The sequence below is a fragment of the Ammospiza nelsoni genome, chromosome Z (assembly GCF_027579445.1).
Source record: "Ammospiza nelsoni isolate bAmmNel1 chromosome Z, bAmmNel1.pri, whole genome shotgun sequence".
Lineage (NCBI taxonomy): Eukaryota > Metazoa > Chordata > Aves > Passeriformes > Passerellidae > Ammospiza > Ammospiza nelsoni.
The window spans coordinates 45,443,425-45,463,724 of record NC_080669.1 but is presented as its reverse complement, the minus strand read 5'-3'; the positions used below and the strand labels follow the sequence as shown (position 1 = coordinate 45,463,724).

At 37.6% G+C, this 20,300-nt stretch overlaps 1 protein-coding gene across 1 annotated transcript; it reads right to left on the bottom strand.

The window, feature by feature from the left end:
* Positions 1-489: 489 nt before the first annotated feature.
* Positions 490-19,814, bottom strand: HMGCR (3-hydroxy-3-methylglutaryl-CoA reductase). The gene is made up of 20 exons (XM_059492241.1): positions 19,750-19,814; positions 16,407-16,602; positions 15,945-16,056; positions 15,338-15,425; positions 15,158-15,242; positions 13,541-13,646; positions 12,481-12,587; positions 12,005-12,121; positions 11,357-11,508; positions 10,254-10,498; positions 9,938-10,110; positions 9,293-9,487; positions 8,068-8,226; positions 7,725-7,882; positions 6,520-6,625; positions 5,377-5,547; positions 3,205-3,345; positions 2,944-3,102; positions 2,496-2,650; positions 490-2,344 (listed from the first exon to the last, which is right to left on the bottom strand). Exons 2-20 carry the CDS (start codon positions 16,569-16,571, stop codon positions 2,290-2,292), a joined length of 2,649 nt encoding a protein of 882 aa, XP_059348224.1. The 5' UTR covers positions 16,572-16,602; positions 19,750-19,814; the 3' UTR covers positions 490-2,289.
* Positions 19,815-20,300: the final 486 nt, after the last annotated feature.

The window sequence follows — 20,300 nt, the reverse complement described above, 5'->3', positions numbered from 1 at the left end:
TTTTCTTCTAGGGTTTTAAAATATTTGGGAAACCATTATCCATAGCAAAAGTATAGCACTGAAGTTACGACAATTCTAGAAATTCAGTTCTAGATCAGTGTTTTGATTTTGCCAAACGGGCCTCAGCAGAAGGTATGTCTAATGCTGCAGCGAGTTAGTTCTCTCCCTTGGGCAAGTTGCCTAATTAAACTTTGAGGACAATAAATGAGTGCCAACAGGCTTCTGCAAACAAGGGGAGAAGTACTGGTGTCACAGCCCTGGCTGTGTTTAGCACTGCTTGCTAGTGTCTCTTCATTAACTCTCTTAATTTAGACTCTCTATAAATTTGTCACTAAGTCATAAAGTAAGCTTAAAATACCACAATTAAGCCAATGTGTTTTCTGTGGTTTTACTGAAACTGAAAAAGTAGTTCTGTACCAAAATGTACACAGTTTAGTAATACAAAAAAGTTAATTCTGCCAGACAGAATGTCAGTTAAATCCACCAAAATGAACACTGAATCACCATTTATTGCCAGACCAGTGTTAAATAAAATCATTGAATGAACATAGAAACAAAGTAATTCCAAATTTTCTTAAATAAAAATAGCAATTAGCAACAATACTGCAGGAAGATAAACATTCATGGTATTTGCTATTTACATGCCATCATAACATATCTAGCATGTAGTATGTCTTCATGCTTGCACATTACATTTATGAGCTCATTACAATGGATATTAACGTGTAAATGTACTACAAAGCAACCCACCATGATGTATATCAAATCTGCACATTAGAAGAGCACCTCTACTAGTCACCCCTTTAGGAATGATGCTGCAGGAAACCCAGCCCAATCCACTGATTCCCCCCACAAAAAGTCAAACAAGAAAAGCCAACACCAACCAAACAAAAAAATCATCAAGCATATTAATAATTTTCCTCCTGTGATTAACTAGGCAGGGCTATGCATTTAGCAGTATTCCTGAAGGTGAATCAAACCAGAATAAACCTGGGTTTTCTTTATTACAGTAAGAACACCTGAGACTGCTTCACTGGTCCAAGTACAGTATTTTATTACAAAAACTGCTTCTTACATTAACATGTCATTTCAATGAATCCCCTTAATTAGTACTTTTCATTGACAAAAAAGCTAAAATTTATTCTTAAAATAAATATTCCCCACCTTAAAAAGAAAGTTCAAAAGGAAATTAAAAGAAAAAAAAATCCCCTCCTTTTTTTTTATAAGAACAGCGTGGTCTTCTGGCTTAGTTTTATTTCAGCTGAAATGGTGGATAAACACCTATTCTTGGAGAATAGGCATTAAACACCTTATAAAAATCCCCAACATAAGGTACACAATGTGTATGTATGTTCCTAAAGAGAATTCTTGTTAAGTAAGTGTAAACATCTGTTCTTGACTCCTGTTTGAATGCACTCCTATCAAATAATGTTTCTCTGAGAAACTACATTTGCTTAAATATCTGACACATAACTGTTTTGAAGTTGCCATTTCATTTTTTCTACAAAGTACCAAAACAGTTGTAGACACTGTTCTTCCCTACTTCAGTACAGATTATATTTAACAGTTCAAAATATAAAAGATCACAAGTTTTACATAAAGGAATAACCTAGATTGTGGACTTAAACACTGAACACTGCTTAGCTGAAGCAGCAGCAAATTAAGTACTATATATAGACAGAGATTTCTATTAAACTAATATAATTCAATTAAACTGTCTGATAGCCTAAGACCTGTTTTACATGTGAACAAATTAAAACTGGGAGTTCATAGAAAGTGATTAGGCTTGCCATCACTTTAAAAAACATGCTTGCTTAACCAGAAAATAAAGATGGCAAGGACCAGTGCATTCAATCCAAGTTTACACCAACTTCTTTTGTTTTGTTACTTTAAATGTACAAAGTACATTACATAACTTTTTAGTTTAGTAGTTAGCAGGACCTTATTAGGCAAAATAATCTCAACCTGTGAAAACATTAGACTGACTCTTCAGAAAATGATGTGTAAGAGTAAGAGTTTGAAAGCATGAAAGAATTTTTGTAAGAGTAAGAATTTGAAAGAATTTGAAAGAATATTCAAGATATCTGACAGGACTTCTTTTCACAGTTTCTAACCACTGAAGAAGGTCAAGCATAGCTAGTCTCAAGTCTTGATCTCTTAGTTTCTCTTACACAGACATCATTGCGTTGAAGGCAATCTTTATTCTAAACTTCATAGATTTTGGTTTTTTTTCCTTGTGCATCTGGTCAGTTCCTAAAACAATTCTTCATTTCAAACCCATTTTAGTACTCAAGCTGCCTTTTTAGTGCAGGTTCCTTGAAGATCCTGTAGATTTATCTTTGACCTAATAAAACAAGCAAGATAACTATATTAGACAGTTAAAATGTTACACTGCTTCTGTGTGTTGCAATTAGTCACATAATCATTATTGACTCTCCTGTACTTGTAAGAGGATCAAAACAGCAGATAAATACACAGATTTTTCCATTTTTTACCTGTTGTGGATCATGTGGCTTTTGACTAGATGCCCTGCTGCAAGAGCAGCCATTAATGACAATTCCCCTGCCATCACTGTAGCACAAACAATTTTAGCAAGCTGACGGGCATTTTCACCAGGGTTATCTTGGCTTGCACCTTGAACCCCTAACATCTGGAAAAAAATACAAGGCAGTATTATGCTATGAAATTGAAGTCAATTTATTATATATTTGGTAGTATTTCTCAATTATACCCAATGAGTCTCTTTAATATTATTAAGACATTAGTAAATGTCTTAAGCTTTAGAAACTGGATATATGAAAACAGTTCATTAGACATTTCTAACATTTTCATATAAATACACCAAGTTTCAAGCAGCCCCATTCCTGCAATATTGCTTGCACACCACATGAAAGCAACCTTTGATTTAAGAAGATAAGTTGCTTTCAATTTTGAGAACTATACCTGCAAACAGGCCTGCTGTGGGAGCAGGTTGGTGCCGCCACCAACAGTCCCTATTTCTATAGAAGGCATTGTGCAGCTGATGTACAGGTCTTCATTGGTGGAACCAGTTCTCTCCATCAAAGTGATGCAGTTGGAGCTGCCCACATTCTGCGCAGCATCCTTCAGATCAAGGAGGAGAAACAACAATCAGACACTTAAATCAGTGTTTGATTAAGAATTACTGAACTAAAGAAAATGTGAACTGGTGTATAACAAACCTACCTGACCACAGGCAATGTAGATCGCTGTCACAATGTTTGCTGCATGTGCGTTGTAGCCACCTATGCTACCAGCCATCGCAGAACCCACCAAATTTTTGTTTATATTAACTTCAACTAGATCTTCCGTAGTTGTTTTCAACACCTGGACAAAGTGATAGATACACTTTTACTACCCTTTTCCTCAGGCAGGAGTAGAAATACTCTATTTATGGTTATTCGTGGCCCTCACCCCTTGTTTGCCTCTGTATGGAATTTGAATCAATCATTGTCCTGGATACCTTTTATTTTTGTTCCAAAGAAAACTTTTAAATATAGGATGTCCAAGTAACAATGGAAAAGTCCAAACAAAGGGTTTGGACTTTCACAGGCCTTTGAGAAAAGCTCACAGCTGGGTACTCCATTTCAAAGTCTCCCTTATATTCAGAATGGAACAAGTAAAATTATCTTGGCAGAAACATCCCATTAATTTACCTTTACATGACTCCAACATTCCTGTCAATTTGTTCCAGACACTAAACTCTTCCCAAATTTGTTTTGCATACAAATATGGAGCCAAACAAAAGTTCCAACACAAACAACTATTCTACATAGGTAAATAAATATTATGAACAGTAATATAAAATTAAATGACATTTATTTTTAGTGACTGGATTTTGAAACTTTCAAGTAAGAGATTTATACTGAATTTAATACAAAAGTGATCAAAGATGGTCAAAAGAGATACTGTTGTTGAGCAAAATTTAAGATATTCCTGCACAGCAGGAACAGTATTTATGTGCACAAAGTCTGCAGCACTGACAAAAATATAACATTGATGTATTATAAGTTCAGTATAAGTAAATGTGGTGACATACAGGGCTGGGGTTTGAGGAAAACCTTCCCAAATTTACCTAAAAATTATCAATGCTCATGAAAGGACTACCTCCCCTTTACTACCCTGGAATGAAATCTTGAGGTTACAATAGATATTGCCAGTCAACAATTTGAAAAACAGTAAACTACCCCAGAAGACATGAACTATGTCAATGTATAAATCCATTTTGCATACACTGTTAGAATCCTGTGTCAAATTCTGTACCCAGAATTTTAGACATGGTAGAACTGTAAAAGATACAGAGGTAAGCATGTTCAAAGACATACTGGAAGTCGGTTTACTCACTGCTGATAGAGAAACTAGTACATTTTAGTCTGAAAATGAAAATAGCTGGGAAGGTGGACCAGCTGTGTCAGAGCTGTAACATCTTGAACAGTTGAGAGAAGATGAAAAGTCTTAAACATCTCTCCCAGTACAAAACTGGGGCATCATCAAATGGAATTAATACAAAAGTAGTTCTCACACAAGGTGAAGCTGGACTGTGGAATACTGCCCAGAATAGTAGTTCTAGAAGTTCATATAGTGTCCCAGAAGAGACTGGACAAATCACTAAGGGAAAGCAAGCAAAAAAAAAAAAAAAACCCACCCTATGCAGTATGCAATCACCCACTTATAAGATCTTAAACAAGTGTTACAATGCATGAATTCTTCCTTGGATATTGTCTCCCATGGCCAGTGCTGACAACCAGGTAACAGGCAATGGATTTTATCTGACACAGAAGCCATCTTCTGAACTTGGGTGGAAGAGAATCTAAGACACTGTTGTAATGGAGGACAAGCCAGCCAGAGTATACAACTGGCATTGCTTATAAAGTAATACCCTTGGTCATGCAAGATGTCAAGACAGCTTTGGAGTAAGTAAACTACCTGATTATCCGTTTCCACTGTAGTAGGAAGCATGTAAATACTGAAGAGAAAGCCAGGTGCGTGTGACACAAAATATGAGTGAAAGGGTTAAAAGACTGTCTTTAGTGACACACAAAACACCACATGTAAACATCTGTCAAAATGTGGCATAATTTTTAAGAGGTTAACCATGAAAATCCCAATGCCTTCAACTAGGTATCAAACACATCACTATGCATCATTAAACACATACACACTATTTCACACTAGCCACAATGAAAAAGGAAGAATCTACTGACTCAGAGAAATGGCTTATCCTACAGAAGTACCTGAAAAGACATTTAAGAACCATCCTTACCTGTAAAACAACTTTCAGTTCATATGTACAATGTAAAATAAGCATCAGTTTTGCAAAACGTATGTATTTTTATAAACAAGAGACCAGACACTTACTTCTCTAACAACCTTAGCTGGAATGACTGCTTCACAGACAACAGACTTTCCTCTTCCTTCTATCCAGTTTATAGCAGCAGGTTTTTTGTCTGTACAGTAGTTACCACTGATAGCTATAACTTGAAGGTCAGGAAACTCTTCATTCAGCCTCACCAGTGCTTTTTCAGTACCCTGTTAGAGAGAAACAGGTAATAGGCTAGGTTTATCTTTATGGGTGTAAAACAAGCCATTCAAGGACAGTGGAACAGTATCCTAATCAGATAATCAGTTACAGTGGAAGAAAAGAAAAATAGAAAAATACAAAAAATATAATGAAGAAACAAGAAATAGAAGGGGAAAAACCACAAACAATTATGACTATCTTTTTTCTAATCACTCTGGGAATTACATTGGGGAATAACTGATTTTTCCCAGTACATACAGACTCCCTGGATCCATTCTAGGTACATAGACATATGGGTACCATACTGAAGATACAACAGGAACTAAGTTAAACTATTACAGGCATAGATTGAAAAAAATCTGGATGTAGAGGAAAGAGCTTCTTTACACCAGGAAATCAAGACTAGAAAATCTGCTATATTAGGACTTGTCTATGATCAGATCCACTTTTATAATGGTTCTGACTGCCTATTCTAAAAGAAGTTTAAGTCTAACATCATTCATTTTGCAATCTAAGGATCTAGATAAGCAATCTAAGGATCTAGATATGCAACCTAGAGATGCAGTCTAAGGATCACATCTCAAATTCTTCCCCATGTTTGCATAAAAACAAGCAAAACTAGAGAACACCTCTCTGCTGCCACTCCTAATTATTTATTAACTAGGAAATGATAAACACAGTAACAGAATAATTACTACTAGATAGAATCTTTGGCTTAAAGCAACAGTGCAACCATTTTAGCTTCCTATTACCAAAAATACTGTCTTTAAATAATTATAAAAATATAAAATAAAAAATTACTTCCTTCCTTCATAATTTTCTTCCTAGTTTTGTCTACACTTAACAAAACCAAAAATTTTTATTGCTTTATGCAAAGACCACTGTGTCTTGTCTTTGTCCTCCAGATGTCACAGGTTATTAGGCTATTTTCAAAAAGGAATACCCATTTTTTAAAAATACTTAAGGGGACTGATCCTTACTTTTGAAATCATATTCATTCCCATTGCATCCCCTGTTCCAGACTGAAACCGGATATAAAGGTTACGACCAGCCAAACTGATGAGAAGTTTTTGTAGGCGGGCAAACCTGCAAGAAAATGTAACTATTACTTACAATGCTCATGGGAATATTAGCTTTAAGTGGCAAAATGGCAGTAAATCTTTGCAAATTGCACTGCTAAATACAGTATAATAAATTCCTTTACAAATAATTTTGAAAAGAGCTATAAAACCAACAAGTCCAGTCTTTGACGATCATCCTTTCAACAGGACCACCGCACCAAGTGCTATGTCCAGTCATTTCTTGAACCCTTCCAGAGATGGTGCTTTCTTGAATAAGTACAACAAAAATATTCATTGTTAAAGTGTCCACTGCCTTTTTATGTTTTCTATCGCTGAACTTCAAGAAATAAAATATCCTCAACTGCTAACATAAATTTATTCACTCGTATTCCTTAAACATCTCACTACCAGATCTAAAGTAATAATCAGGCCTTTGGAAATTCTGATGTAAGTTTTACAGCAAGGCAAAAAGCATGCTATCTTCAACACTGCAAGCTGCACAAGTCACTCAAAAGGCAGAAAGTACTGCATTTAAAAAGCAGCATGAGCTGATTCTGGCCAAAATACAGATGTATCTTTGGCTGATGCTTGTTAAGAAAATCTCTCTCTGAATCTTCCTAAAGCAAGAAGATCATCATAAGCCCTAGAGAAAACTTTAGGGCTTGAAATAGACTTATTCTTACCACTGTTTTACATTTTTTTAGCATTTCAGTTCTAGCATTAGTTTACCTTGTATTTTCTCAGATTAATACTAATATCATCTGAAAGGCTTACGACCAAACTGAGGATTTTTTCTGCATAGTAATTACAGTTACAGTTACTCTGCCTAGTAAAAATCAAAATAAGATTATAGGATCTTTTAAAAAAGCTTAGACAAATTAATATTCTATTAATTATTACAGAATGTCTATCTATTTGTTGTTAACATACAGCAGTTTACCATTATCAGTGAAAAATGTTTATTGCTAGCCTTGGCACACAGCCAGACTGACTTCTGTCCTCTTAGATACTCACAGCATTGGGACAGCCAATTGCAGTACTCAAAAAAAAACCAACTGAGATCTTTCTACCATCCACAGAAGTCTTATGTCTGGAAATGAAGCTGGAACAGTCATCATACTAACCTACTTGTGCTGTCAAAAGCTTCCTTCATTATTTTAAAACCTTCGGGGCTTTCAAGCCAGACTTTCACCTCTGCAGCCTGGCAAGCAGTGGGCAACCTTACAACAGGTCCTCGAGTCATCCCATCTGCCAGAATGCGGCTACTTGCTCCTCCACCAAGCTAAAAACCAAAGCAGAAAGGGATAAAGTAAGATTACTGAAACTTTAGTTTTCAAGAAATCAAAAATACGCATTATATAAACCTGAATATGTTTAGGTTTATATAACGCATATTTTTATGCATTATATTTATGTATTTTATAATACAGGAAGTTTTCTAAGCTTTTAAAGTCACACAGTACTTACACATATTGCTCTACATCCTCTGTTTGTGCTTGCTACAAGACACCCTTCTGTTGTTGCCATTGGCACCTGAAACTCTTTGTTATCCAAAACCAATGGTCCTGCTACGCCTACAGGAATAGGCATATATCCAATCACGTTTTCACAGCAAGCTCCCATCACCTTACAGAAACCAAACAAAACAATCACTTAGGTTACATTCCAGTGGCACAGTACAGCATGCTACATACAATGCCTATGACTACACCAAGGCATCTTTGTAAAACACAAATTTACCCATAAAGCAACTCACTGCCACCTCAAAAAGTTAACAGCTATAACTATCAACAGCGAATGTTACTCAACACTAGGCAAGATATATTGAATCCTGTATAGTACTAAATGTTACTTAAATAACCCTGAAGTTTTAATTTAAAAAAATATTCAGTTTTAACTTGTGCTCAAGGTTATTTTATTATTATCATTCAGTTGAATTGTGGCTCAGTTTCAGTAGAACTCCAGATTTCTCAGATAAGTCAGCTGCATACTTTGATAGGAAATATTTTTTGGATAACTTACAAAACTCATGCACCACCCTAGGTTTAAAAAATTAAGAGCAATTAAAGTTGGTGCCTCGTGTCTGCCTTTTATTTTTTTCCTTCTACATAAGTTTTGACCATGCTTATTGTCAACTCACATGCATGACTATGGATTTATTTCCTAGAACCATAGACTTGTTTGGGTTGGAAGGGACCATAAAGACCACCTAGTTTCAATGCCCCTGCCAAAAACAGGGACACCTTTCACTGAACCAAGTTGCTCAGAGCCCCATCCAACCTGGCCTTGAACATTGCCACGTTTGGACCATCCACACCTTCTCTGAGCAACCTGTTCAGTGTCTCACCGCACTCACAGTGAAGAATTTCTTCCTAACATCTAAATCTGCTCTTCTGCAGCTTAAGGTTGTTCTGCCTTGTCCTTTCATTACAGATTCTTGTGCAAATTCCCTCTTCCACTCTCTTGTAAGCCCCCTTCAGATACTGGAAAGTGCTTTAAGGTCTTCCCAAAGCTTCCCCTTCCAGGATGAAAAATCCCAACTCTATTAGCCTGTCCTCACAGGTGAGATATTCCAACCCCCAATCAACTTAGTGGCCTCCTCCGGAATCGTTCCAACAGGCTCATGTTTTTCTTCTTCATGTGTTTGGAATATAGTTGAACAGTGAGTTCTGCTTGTCTACTTCATACTTACCAAAGAATAATTATAATTCTTGTAAGGAAGATACTGCAAAGATGAAGGTTCAGGAAGTTTCTTAGATAACATCTGTCTGCGAATGGATACACCTCGCTCCTGGGTTTCCATCAGGGTTTCCAGTTTGTATGCAGGAATATGCTTAGCATTAACTAAGCTGATAACCTCAGCATCAGTAAGAAATTTTGCTCCTTCCTGGAAACAAAGGGTGGAGAGAGAAAACAGAGACTCCCCTGGTGAAAATCATTTTAAATGTTTCTAAAAGAAAAAGAATAACAACTTTACTTTGCTAAAGGGGTCAACTGCCAACATCAGGTTTTACAGCAGGCCAACATATGATCAAAAACTTTCATGATCAGACACACACTCGTACGTGTACATGATGAAGCTCCAAAGACTTGGAATGTTATCAATGATGAAGCTGATCCCTCTTCCTAACCTTCTCAACTGACTTGAGAAGTAACTCATTAAAGCGTTTTGTTTTAGCTGTGACCTCCACACTCCCCCATGTTATTAAAGCCATGTAATTTCCTGAAGAATGATATTACAACCAGTGGGATCATCTAAAAGCTGGGAAAAGAACTCTAACAATTCTTAAATCAGACGCTGCAGTAGGGGTTACATAAAATAGTTATTTTTCCATACCTGTGCATTTCCAAGTATACGAACACATTCCTCAATAGAACGTGGCTCTTTAGGTAACTCAATCTTTTCCTCTTTTCCACTCGGATATGAAGAAGTTTCCACAGGGCTGGAATTGCCAACCACAAATGTAGCCTTGGTTGATGACTCTGCTAATACAGGTTTTATGACTTCAGCTGTACAAAGATAATAAAAATGAGCTCCAGTTAACAAAATACTGAAGTTTTGATACCAAATATAATATGCTACCAAAGATTGCACAATTTGTTCCAAATACTCATTAATGGGTCCAGACTTTAAAATTATAAAAATTACCTACCACTTTCATCTTTGGATATGAAAGCTTCTTCTCCTGTGTTAGATTTTTGATTGTTTTTCAGAACTCCAGTCTGCTTCCTGCAACAATTTTCAGGGACCTTTTTCTGTACCATCACAGGAGATGTTATGGGATTCTTCAGTGAGAGCGTAGATTCAGTCTCCGCTTGCTCAAAGAAAATATATTTGACAGCAAGGAGAAGGGCTAATCCAAGTGTGATTACTTGCTCAATATCCATACTGGCCATTCTAAAAATGATCAAAAAGTAAATACAGAGTATATACAATTTGTTGCTTGTAACAGCATTCTGGTATTTTTTTACTTCAGAAAGGGTAATATTAATTCCATCCTCACATAGTTACAGAAATTCCATTCAGGAGATATTTTCTACCAGGATGTTGAAGTATTCTAGGCTAGGGTGGAAAAATCATTCTTCATACTACTATCAACATGAAAATCTTCAGATGTCATTAAAGAGTTACATAAATCTGGCTAAAAAACAGCCCCAGTAGAAAAAATGACTGTAAAGATTCACTGATAGCCACATCAAATTGATTTGACACCTATCCCCCAATGACAAGACAAAGTTTCATTTCTCATTATCTACCAATTAGAACTACTATGATGCACGATGAACTGCTACGAAGGGACAAATACCCCAAGCCTATACCCGAAAGTTCTGACTTCTCAGAAATAACATGAAATGACAGGTGACACTAACTTGAATTGAGCTGAAGGAAAAGCCATAATATAAAATGAGTTTTGCACCTTTTGCACTTAGGTGTGAATGGTGAGAAACTCTATGTAAGTAAATTACTCTGATGCAGTTTTAAAATTATTTCCCGGTATGCTGTGAAAGATGCTAGTGGGAAAAGAATGTTTTGATGCATACAGGAGAACGAGCTCTTGATCATGTTCTTGACTACTGCAAGAGTTTGGACAAATGGCATAATATTGACATTTCTTCTGAAATGTCACCTCTGGTTCCAAGACGTCCTAGAGTGGTCAGACCTGAAAGTCTGCAAGTCTTGTGATCTAGGATAACAAGCTTCTAGATTGGTAGCAGTAGAAATATAGCACAATCACACTTCTGTGAAGCCACCCACCGAGAAAGGTAGAACTGCCACAGTGAAACATTAGGTTCAATTCTCTTTGGTGCATTCTCATCCAATCCCACTGAATTTTCAACAGTACTGTTTTGAGCAGCTGGTTCCGCTATCCAACGACTGTGGGCGTGAACAAGAACCAAACCCAGTGACTGTATCAAAAACACAAAACAAGCATTAATTTTTCAAATGTAACTTGGTATCTAATCTAGTAAGGATAAATATTGCCCTCTTTTTATTTGGGTTTTTTTGCTAGCTTTTTCCCCCAAGTTTCCCACGCTTCTAAAATCCAAAAGCTGATTTTCTACACCTCTAATTAACACCCTTTTTGGCCTACTGTGACACTGTTGTATAGTAGCTTTGGATGTGTCCCACCCACACGTTTTCTCTCACTCAAGAAATAAGCAAAGGAAGCTGAGGGTACTGCAGGGGCAAGAGGGAGTACACATGAAAGAGCCCTGAGTGCTTGGCACAGAAATGCCATAGGCAGGAAAATGACAGGTGTAGATACAGGGTAAGTTAATTAAAAACTATGACTAAGTTCAACTAATGGGCTTCAGAATACAAGTCTATAGGAAACAAAAGCTTAATTTTTGCACCAGGACACCTCACTGATTGCATAACCACAGATGAAAAAGAGCCACAAACCATAATCATTTTGACCCTCTGTGTCACAGGATTTGGTTTATTCTCTTCTTCTTCCAGAACACGAGCAAAATGACTAAGCTGCCATATAGGGCGCCCTTCACGACTCTCTCTTGAAAGCTGCAATAAAATAAAAATAAGTCATATATAGTACCTATTAGAAGAACCAACAAATAAGATCCCACATTACATTTTTATTTGATTATTGACAAATTACCAAGAGTCTATAGTTAGACTTTTAATTGTGAAAAACCCTGGACAGACAATAAGTTACAGTATCATCTGTTTAGTTTGCTTTAGATCACAACTACTACTGAGTGTGACTCATTTACAGTGATATTTACACATTGCTGTCATGTCACCAGTTTACTTTGAAAGGAAGATGAACATGCTGGCATACAACTCCATGATGAAAAATACAGCTTACAGAAGCACAGGGCTGAATACTAAACTTGAGGTTGTCTTGAAGCTGGTCTTACCTCTAATACCAAGGACACACAAGCTGGAAAGAAGGTCATGAAGACAAAGTAGTTGGCAAGAACAGACATACAGCCAAAGCAGCACATAATTTCAAGCTGTCGTACACCTAAATAAAAAGACAGTTTTTACATTTGAATATGCAATTAGCTATAGCTGAATAAGAGCTGCTGGACTAAGAAAGAAATCATTAAACTGACATTGCTGGTTACAGAAGGAACTATCGAGATTAATTAAAAACAAGCATCTTAAGGCCTACTCATTGTGCATTGGCTTATTCTAAGCACAATATGTATTTATGTAGTGACAGAAAAGTATTTTAAGGTGTAATTCTAAATGAATACAAATGAAGTTCACCAAGATTTTAAACTTCATCATGAAAGCTTGAAACTCCTTACTTATTTGAGCAAAAAAAAATTAGCCAACACTATGTACTGAACTCCCTTTTCAAACATGGGATGTTCAGAGAAGAAGTAACAGTATACACCCCACCTACTTCTTCAAAAGTATCCAGAAAAAGCCACGCTATGCATGGTCTACATGCAGTATGTAACTGCCTTAGTAAGGATCAAAGAGCTAACAGGATAAATTGTTTTTAAAAACTATATACAGCACCAAAATAAGTTTTTGTCCCTAAGATATAAAGAAGGAAATTATTAATACATATTATAATTATTAATACAAATTATTAATACATGATACCCTGAAAGGACTGAAATTATTTGAAGAGCAAGTGCTAGAAGATGCTGTTAAGGTATGCAGTGTAGTTGGAAAAAACCCAAACCAAATCTTATGAAAGCAGCTGCACAGATGTTCATTCCTACTTCACAATGCTCAAGGAAAGCCATTACATAGTATTTAAAACTTTGGTTCAGCATGTATATATTATTCATATTTCCAGTAACCAGTAAAATAAGCTAATTAGGAGATAGATAAATAAATAGATTAAGTTGCTCCACTCTCATGGCTAACACCTATTATTTGAAACTCTCCATACTCTAATGTCTCTCAAAACGTCTTTTTTAACTGGAAATATTTAGACCCTTACACTGTATGGCTCACCTGACATGGTACCAACACCAATTACAAGACACTCCACAAGTGCATCCAGGGTAAACGTAGGGCCTAATATTGCCATCCCACGTGAAATATTTTCTCTTACTTCATCCTAGAAAGAAAGATTTCTGTCCATTAACATGAAGACAAAAACCAAACTAAGTTATACATAACATGACTAGTAAATAGAGTAGTATTATGGTGGTAAGGCCTTCTAAAACATTTATTGAAAATGAACTATTACGAGAAAGTATACAGAGAATCTATTCTATTTCCTCTAAGTAATTATACTTTCACTATTGACACAAAATTATTTAATTTTGACTAATTTCTCTACCTTTGCCTCATCAGTATTCTAAGCTTCTACAACACTGATGGGCAGAGACATTAATTACAGCAAATTCAAAAGAACACCACTTCTAAATCTGAAGACATGATAGAAGGCATTTGTGTCATGGATTTCAACATTTCTTACAATCACACATCAGTACTTCAACTACTATTACTTTAGTATTTTATATTTAATTCTGTAGACTCAGCTGATAGAAAAGAGGTCACAAAAGGCACTAAAGCTTTCTGATGGGGAGAAAAAGATTTCCTCCAGAAAGCAGGCATGATAAACTCTAGAGAGCTTGCTACTGTTTTCCTGGTGATGGTATTTTTAGGGCAGCAGGGGGGAAAAAACTGTAGAAGAAACCTATTTGTAAAATATTCTCTTAAAATTAATAAAAAATTCTGTACCTGCAGTAATCATAAATAATACAGAACACATTATATTGCATATATAGAAACTGTACATAGTAATATACACCAAATTCAAATACAACACAATGTTTGCCACAATTAGTATGTGTAAATGCCATGTACAGTACTTTGTAAGCACAAAGTAATCCCAGTTAATATACTCTTAGTTCAGAATTTGGACTATTAGGAAACAAACATTACCAGGTACAACAAGCAAGATGTCCTGTCAATCTCTCCTAATGTGTTGTGTTAAATGTATTGGAGTACGGATGTTCTTGTCTGCACATATGCTACATTCATTCTGCTAACATTTGGCCTAAAAATTATGCTTCTTTTTGTAGTAACAGTGTAACACTGGATGTGTCTTTAGATACTGTTCCTGAGTCCTAGAAATTAACTATTTCACTATCAGTAACCATTTTAAGGAAGACTTTGTCTAGGAACTTTAGCCTCCTTGGAAGAGCTGTAAGCATTGCTGGTTTTAAGTTCCAATTTAATGAAGTCATGCTCATACATACAATTAACAATGCCCATGGCTGTGCACAGTAGTTTTACCATATTACTATTCACTTGAACACTGATCTGGCTTGAAGACAAGAGAACAGAGAATCTTGATAGAATTTGATCCTTTTGTTATTTATGTATCCCCAAGACATTATTTGCCTGTGTGTCTCTCCACTTGGATTACTCATACAATTATAAAATTACTTGTCTTGAAAGGGGCCTTCAAGCTCACCTAGGTTCTAATCACCTGACATGGGACAATGCTCTATTCTGAACATTAAATTAAAAATCACCATTGCAAGACAAACAAACAAAAATCCCAGAGCAAAGCACCAAACAACCAAAAAATCCTCAAAAATAACTCCCTTGCCTGACCTGTGAGTTGGAACTGAGCGCAAATTTGGCTAATGCACTTGCTCTTGACAAATCAATCAGAAGCAGGAAGAATGGTAAAGCTTCACTGAAAAAAACAGAGGCATATGTTAAAATTCAAGGTTTATGGTACAGGAAAAAAAAATATAAGCATGAAATCGAGAATAACAATTCATTACTTACTTTAAACCTGTCAGTTCTTTATCCAAGAAGTGAATTACCACTGTACTAAAAACAAAACTTGAGAAGATTGTGAAGAGGCCAGCAATACCTTAAAAAAACAAGAGAATAGGAATTTTTTTGCCTATATATAGGAAGAGGAAAAGGAAAAGAAAAAAACCCCAAAATTCTCCCGCTTTTAGATGAATCATGACAATGAATGATAATTTCTGTCTTAGTGCACTAACAGCAGTTGAGACGCAAACTGAAGGAGAAGCTATTTTTTACAGACATTAAAATCTAAAATTTGTAATGTATTCAAAGTAAGACTCAAAAGCCATAAATCTTAATTAAAATCTTAAACAGCTCTACAATTTTAAGTATTTCACATAATAAACAGTTATTTCAAGAATGACATTTTCAGTGTTTATATAATCCTACACAACCTTCCCCCCCAAAAAAAATAGTACTTTGATACGTGCAAAAGACTTCTTCTGCTATCTAGAAAATAATTAAAATAATGCTGTTGTGAATATAAGGATTAAAAGGTTAGTATTTGTTACCAATTTAGGTAAACCACGTCCCCCACAATTAAAACACATACAGCAAATACAAAAATCAGATAAAATACCTAAAATGTATTTTGATCCAAGCTGCCTTAGGTTCTGAAACTGGAAATATATATAAAGAATTGCTATGCAGCGTGTGATTGTCAGGATGATGATGTCACTGCTCAGAACATCCTGTATGAAATACAAAGCAATTTAGTTAGCTTTCACACTATGGGAAATTCACTGTGAAATGTTAAGTTCATTGTAAAGCCGCATTAAAAGTTAAGTTCCAGAATAAAATAAATACCACTGTTAGTCTTGCCTTAAAAACACTAAAATGCTTGGTCATTGCATCACTGTTTGCATATAGTTTTGCTAATCAAAATAAGAAAAGAAGGCCATGAAGAAGCTTCTCCACAGCTACTTTACTCCTAATATATCACAGCTTGATCATATTCTATAGAAAACCCTGGATGGACCGATTAACACCAAAGAAAATTATTTTAAATCCTTACACCAAATAAATTATTTTAAACCCTTACTTCTTCAACTTTGGGGCACTCATAATTCCAGCCACAGATCTTATCATTCCCAGTGAACATCTTCATAGACATCATGCAGATAGTGAGAGTCACTGTTCCCACAATGACTTCCCATGGATGAGAGGCTACAAAAAGGCCATGCATTCGGAAGAGTCTGGACAGCATTTTCAAGGCTGTTTCTCTATACTTTGCAAACCTGCAGCAAAGGAATACTTCATATGAGTACAAGATTCAGTGAAAAAAGATACACCTCTACACTTTCCTGCAAGACATCCTTCAGGAAATAAAAGCAAAACCACTTAAGACAGAGAAGTGTAAAGAAACTAATCTTTACCTTTCCTACAATCATTCATGTAAAACACATTTATTTCTAATATTCTAAAATATTGTGTGTGATCTGCTCCTGTCTTCTCAATCTTTTTTTGTTGTACTACCCATCTTCCTAGTTTCTTCATGGCCTTTGCCACTGGGATTAGGTCATCCATTAGAGTAGGGTGCTAGTAAAGCCAAGGTTGAGGGTTCAATCTCAATAAAGGGCATTCATTCAACAGCTGAACTCAATGACTTTTGTGGGTCCCTCCAAATCAGAAGATTCTGTGATTCTAACAGTAAGGCCTCACCACTCTCATGAGATCTCTCCAAATCTTCCTATCATACAATTTTGATGCTGCTTTGACTCAAAATCCTTGTTTTTACCTTCTATGTAAGCACTCACTAAATTCTGTTGTTTCTCTGTACTCATTCTTCCTGTCAAAAATACTGATGAGCTAGAAAAATTATCAATTAACCATTACTGGTAATACTCAACAGCAGGAATTGCAATGCTATGCTTCTGACTGCGTCTTCTCTACTTTCCGTTCAATATTATTCTGTGATACAAATTAATTACAATTCAAAAATATTCCTTCTTCATCTAAAGCATGCAAATCCTCACATAACAGTATTGTGGCAGTTCTCTTCTACATTTACTATTCCCTGTTTAATGGTGCATTTCATCATCCCTCTGCTTCCAACAGATAACAAACGTTTACCAGAAATTTTCACAGCTGTCCTTCTCATAACTAACAATATGAATGTTCAACACGTCCTTCAGACCAGATCCTGGTCTATCTGCTCTGCGTTGTTTCTTTATGCAAGTCTGCCAAAGATCTTTACTTATGTTTTATACCATAGAAATAAATTGTCCTAACATTCTCACATACATTAGTAACTGGACCTTCCTTTCCTCACTGCACAGAAACAACAGCTTACAAAACTGACTGTAAAGTTTAAAAAATGCTTAATAGCCTGGCTAACAGAGACAGCCTGCAATTTACATGCACCAATCTAGTACTGCAAGATTTCCATGGAGGCCTGAGGGGTCTACATACCACCACCTCAAAGACAATAAAAAAATCCATTTGTGCCGTCCTAAATGCAACAATCCATCCATAGGACTTTTGATATTACTTACTTGCTTGGACATCAAAAATGAAGCTGACATTCAATGGAGAAAATAACAGGCAAATCTATCTGCCTAAGTGCTCCTGAAGATACCAGAATCATCTTGGTTTCCTACCAATACCAATCTGAATCACATGAGCACCAACAGCAATTATTTATTTTTCTTTATCCTTCCACAGTGAAGGTGTGACAGGATGTTTGTGGCTCGTAGAGCCAAACTTGGAAAATAATTGAGAAGACTGCCTTCCTTAAGAACAAATTATTTAATTTCCTAACTGAATGGCTGTCTTCAAATAAAATAAAAAACTAACCCCCTCCTTTTAAAGTTGACATTATTCCTTCTTTTTCTCTATATCGTATACACTTCATTCTGTTCTGTAAATTTACGCAATTCTTGCAAAGCTGTTTCACACTGGTATTATAATTTCTCCTCAGCACAATGGAAGGTACATTTTAATTAGGAAAACTAAAATAAAACCCAGCCAGAAGAATACCTGTGCTGAAGATTTTGAAACAACACAAAAAACAGAAAAGGCATCACAACATCCTCTGAAAACACAAGTAATTTTGAATACCACTCTATTTCAGGAAAATCATAACTAGCAGTTACTACATGACTTTATAGAGTTCTAGCAGTCCTGAACCTAGTAATACTGCTAACACAACTACTTCACCTGTTTAATTTTGGAATGATTATCTGACAATCAAAAAACAAAAGACTTCAGAATCTTTTATTGAGAAATTGTTTTTTCTATTTCTAAACAAAAATGGCAAAAGCAAAATGGCTTCATATAATTAACTGTGTGGGGGGGAATGCATTAATTCATTTATTAAAATAATGATCCATAGTATCTTATTAGTATTATTAACTGCTGCTATCCTGAAATACAGGATGCCTCATCACTCATCTTGGGGTTAACTAAGTGATACTAAGTCCTAACGCAAAATGATTCTTTAAAGTTTTTGTGTTTATTTAACCTGCCCAAAGCGCAGGATGCTTTCTACTATGCAGTTGACACTTCTAGAAAATATTGATGATTTCACCTAGTGATTCTGCACTACAGTGCTCTAAAAAAAATTCAATGCATAACATCACCTGGTATTTCTGCTTAAAATATTTATGCACACACACTGACTTGCCGCTTCGAATTAGCAAGACATAACATTAAATATAAACCTAAATTTAACGTCTTTGTAATTCTATTGAGTTTCAAAATGGTGGTTCAAAAGGGATGCTTTATAAATCCTGTTTGCCTTTATTTTCAATTAAAGATTTCTACGAGACTAGAAAATAAAGCAATCCATTTTGAGAATGCAAAATATGGACAAACCCCAAACGTGACTCCCTCAAAAATTAACCAGAGTATAAAAAGCAAACTAGACCGGTTGTATGTAAACGTTTAGAGCAATTACCACCCACGTAACAGGACGACTTACCTCTTAAATTCTTAAGGTTTGGTACACAGCTCTCACTAACCCCAGAGCAATCCTCTGCAACACCATCTATTCGATCAGCACTAATTTCCCATCTCCTGCTATCTGACTCAGCAGTACCTACAGGAGCCAAGCGGCAACAGCAGCCCACAGAAAACCCGTGCGGAGCTCACCCGGAACGCACACGACAGCACAGAGCCCTGCCAGAGAGGCAGTTTTTGTCGAACAGGGGAAACGCGGGCCGCCCGACGGCGTCAGGAGGGTAACGGGACAGCGACACGGGCATCCCCCGCACGCCACCCAGGGCGGCGGTGAAGCGCAGCGGCCGCCGCTCCCTACGTGCGGCGATAGCGACGCCGCCTTTCCGAACAGGCACTCGGGCCCGGAGCCCGCCCGCCGGGCACGGCGGACGCGTGTTGCCAGCCCCACGCCCCCCCCCCCCGCAGCCCCGCGGGTCCCCGCTCACCGCCGCGCTCCAGCCGCGCTCCCCGCTCCGTCCCGCCGCGCCCCGGACTGCGCCGCCGGCCCCGCTCCGTCCCGCCGGCCCCGCGCCGCGCCCCGCCCCGCCGCGCAAGGACACGCCGGCGCCGCCATCGCCCGATCGCGCGGCCAATGGCGAGCGCGCGGCACGCCCCGCCCGCGCGCGTCACCCGCCGAATCGCCGCGGCAACGGCCCGGCGAGCGCCGCGCGGCCCCACGCGCCATCAGGAGCGGCGAACACGCCATCGCGCCATCGGCCGCCCGCCAATGGGGCGCCGCGCTCCCCGCCCCGCGGCCTCTGATTGGGCGGCTTGGGGAGCGCTGCCACCACCTCCCGGGCCCGCCCCGGGCCGCGCTCAGGGCGCGCCCCGCCGCCGCGCTCAGGCCAGGGCCGAGTCTGGGTCTGGGGCCAGAGCGAGCTCCCCCGCACGCCTCCGATACCGCCCGGTCATACCGCGCTTTGCTGAGGCATGGAAAGCGTGTACATTCCCAGCTCCTGCTTTTGGGAAGCAGCGGTGCTCCTGACTCCCTGGGGAA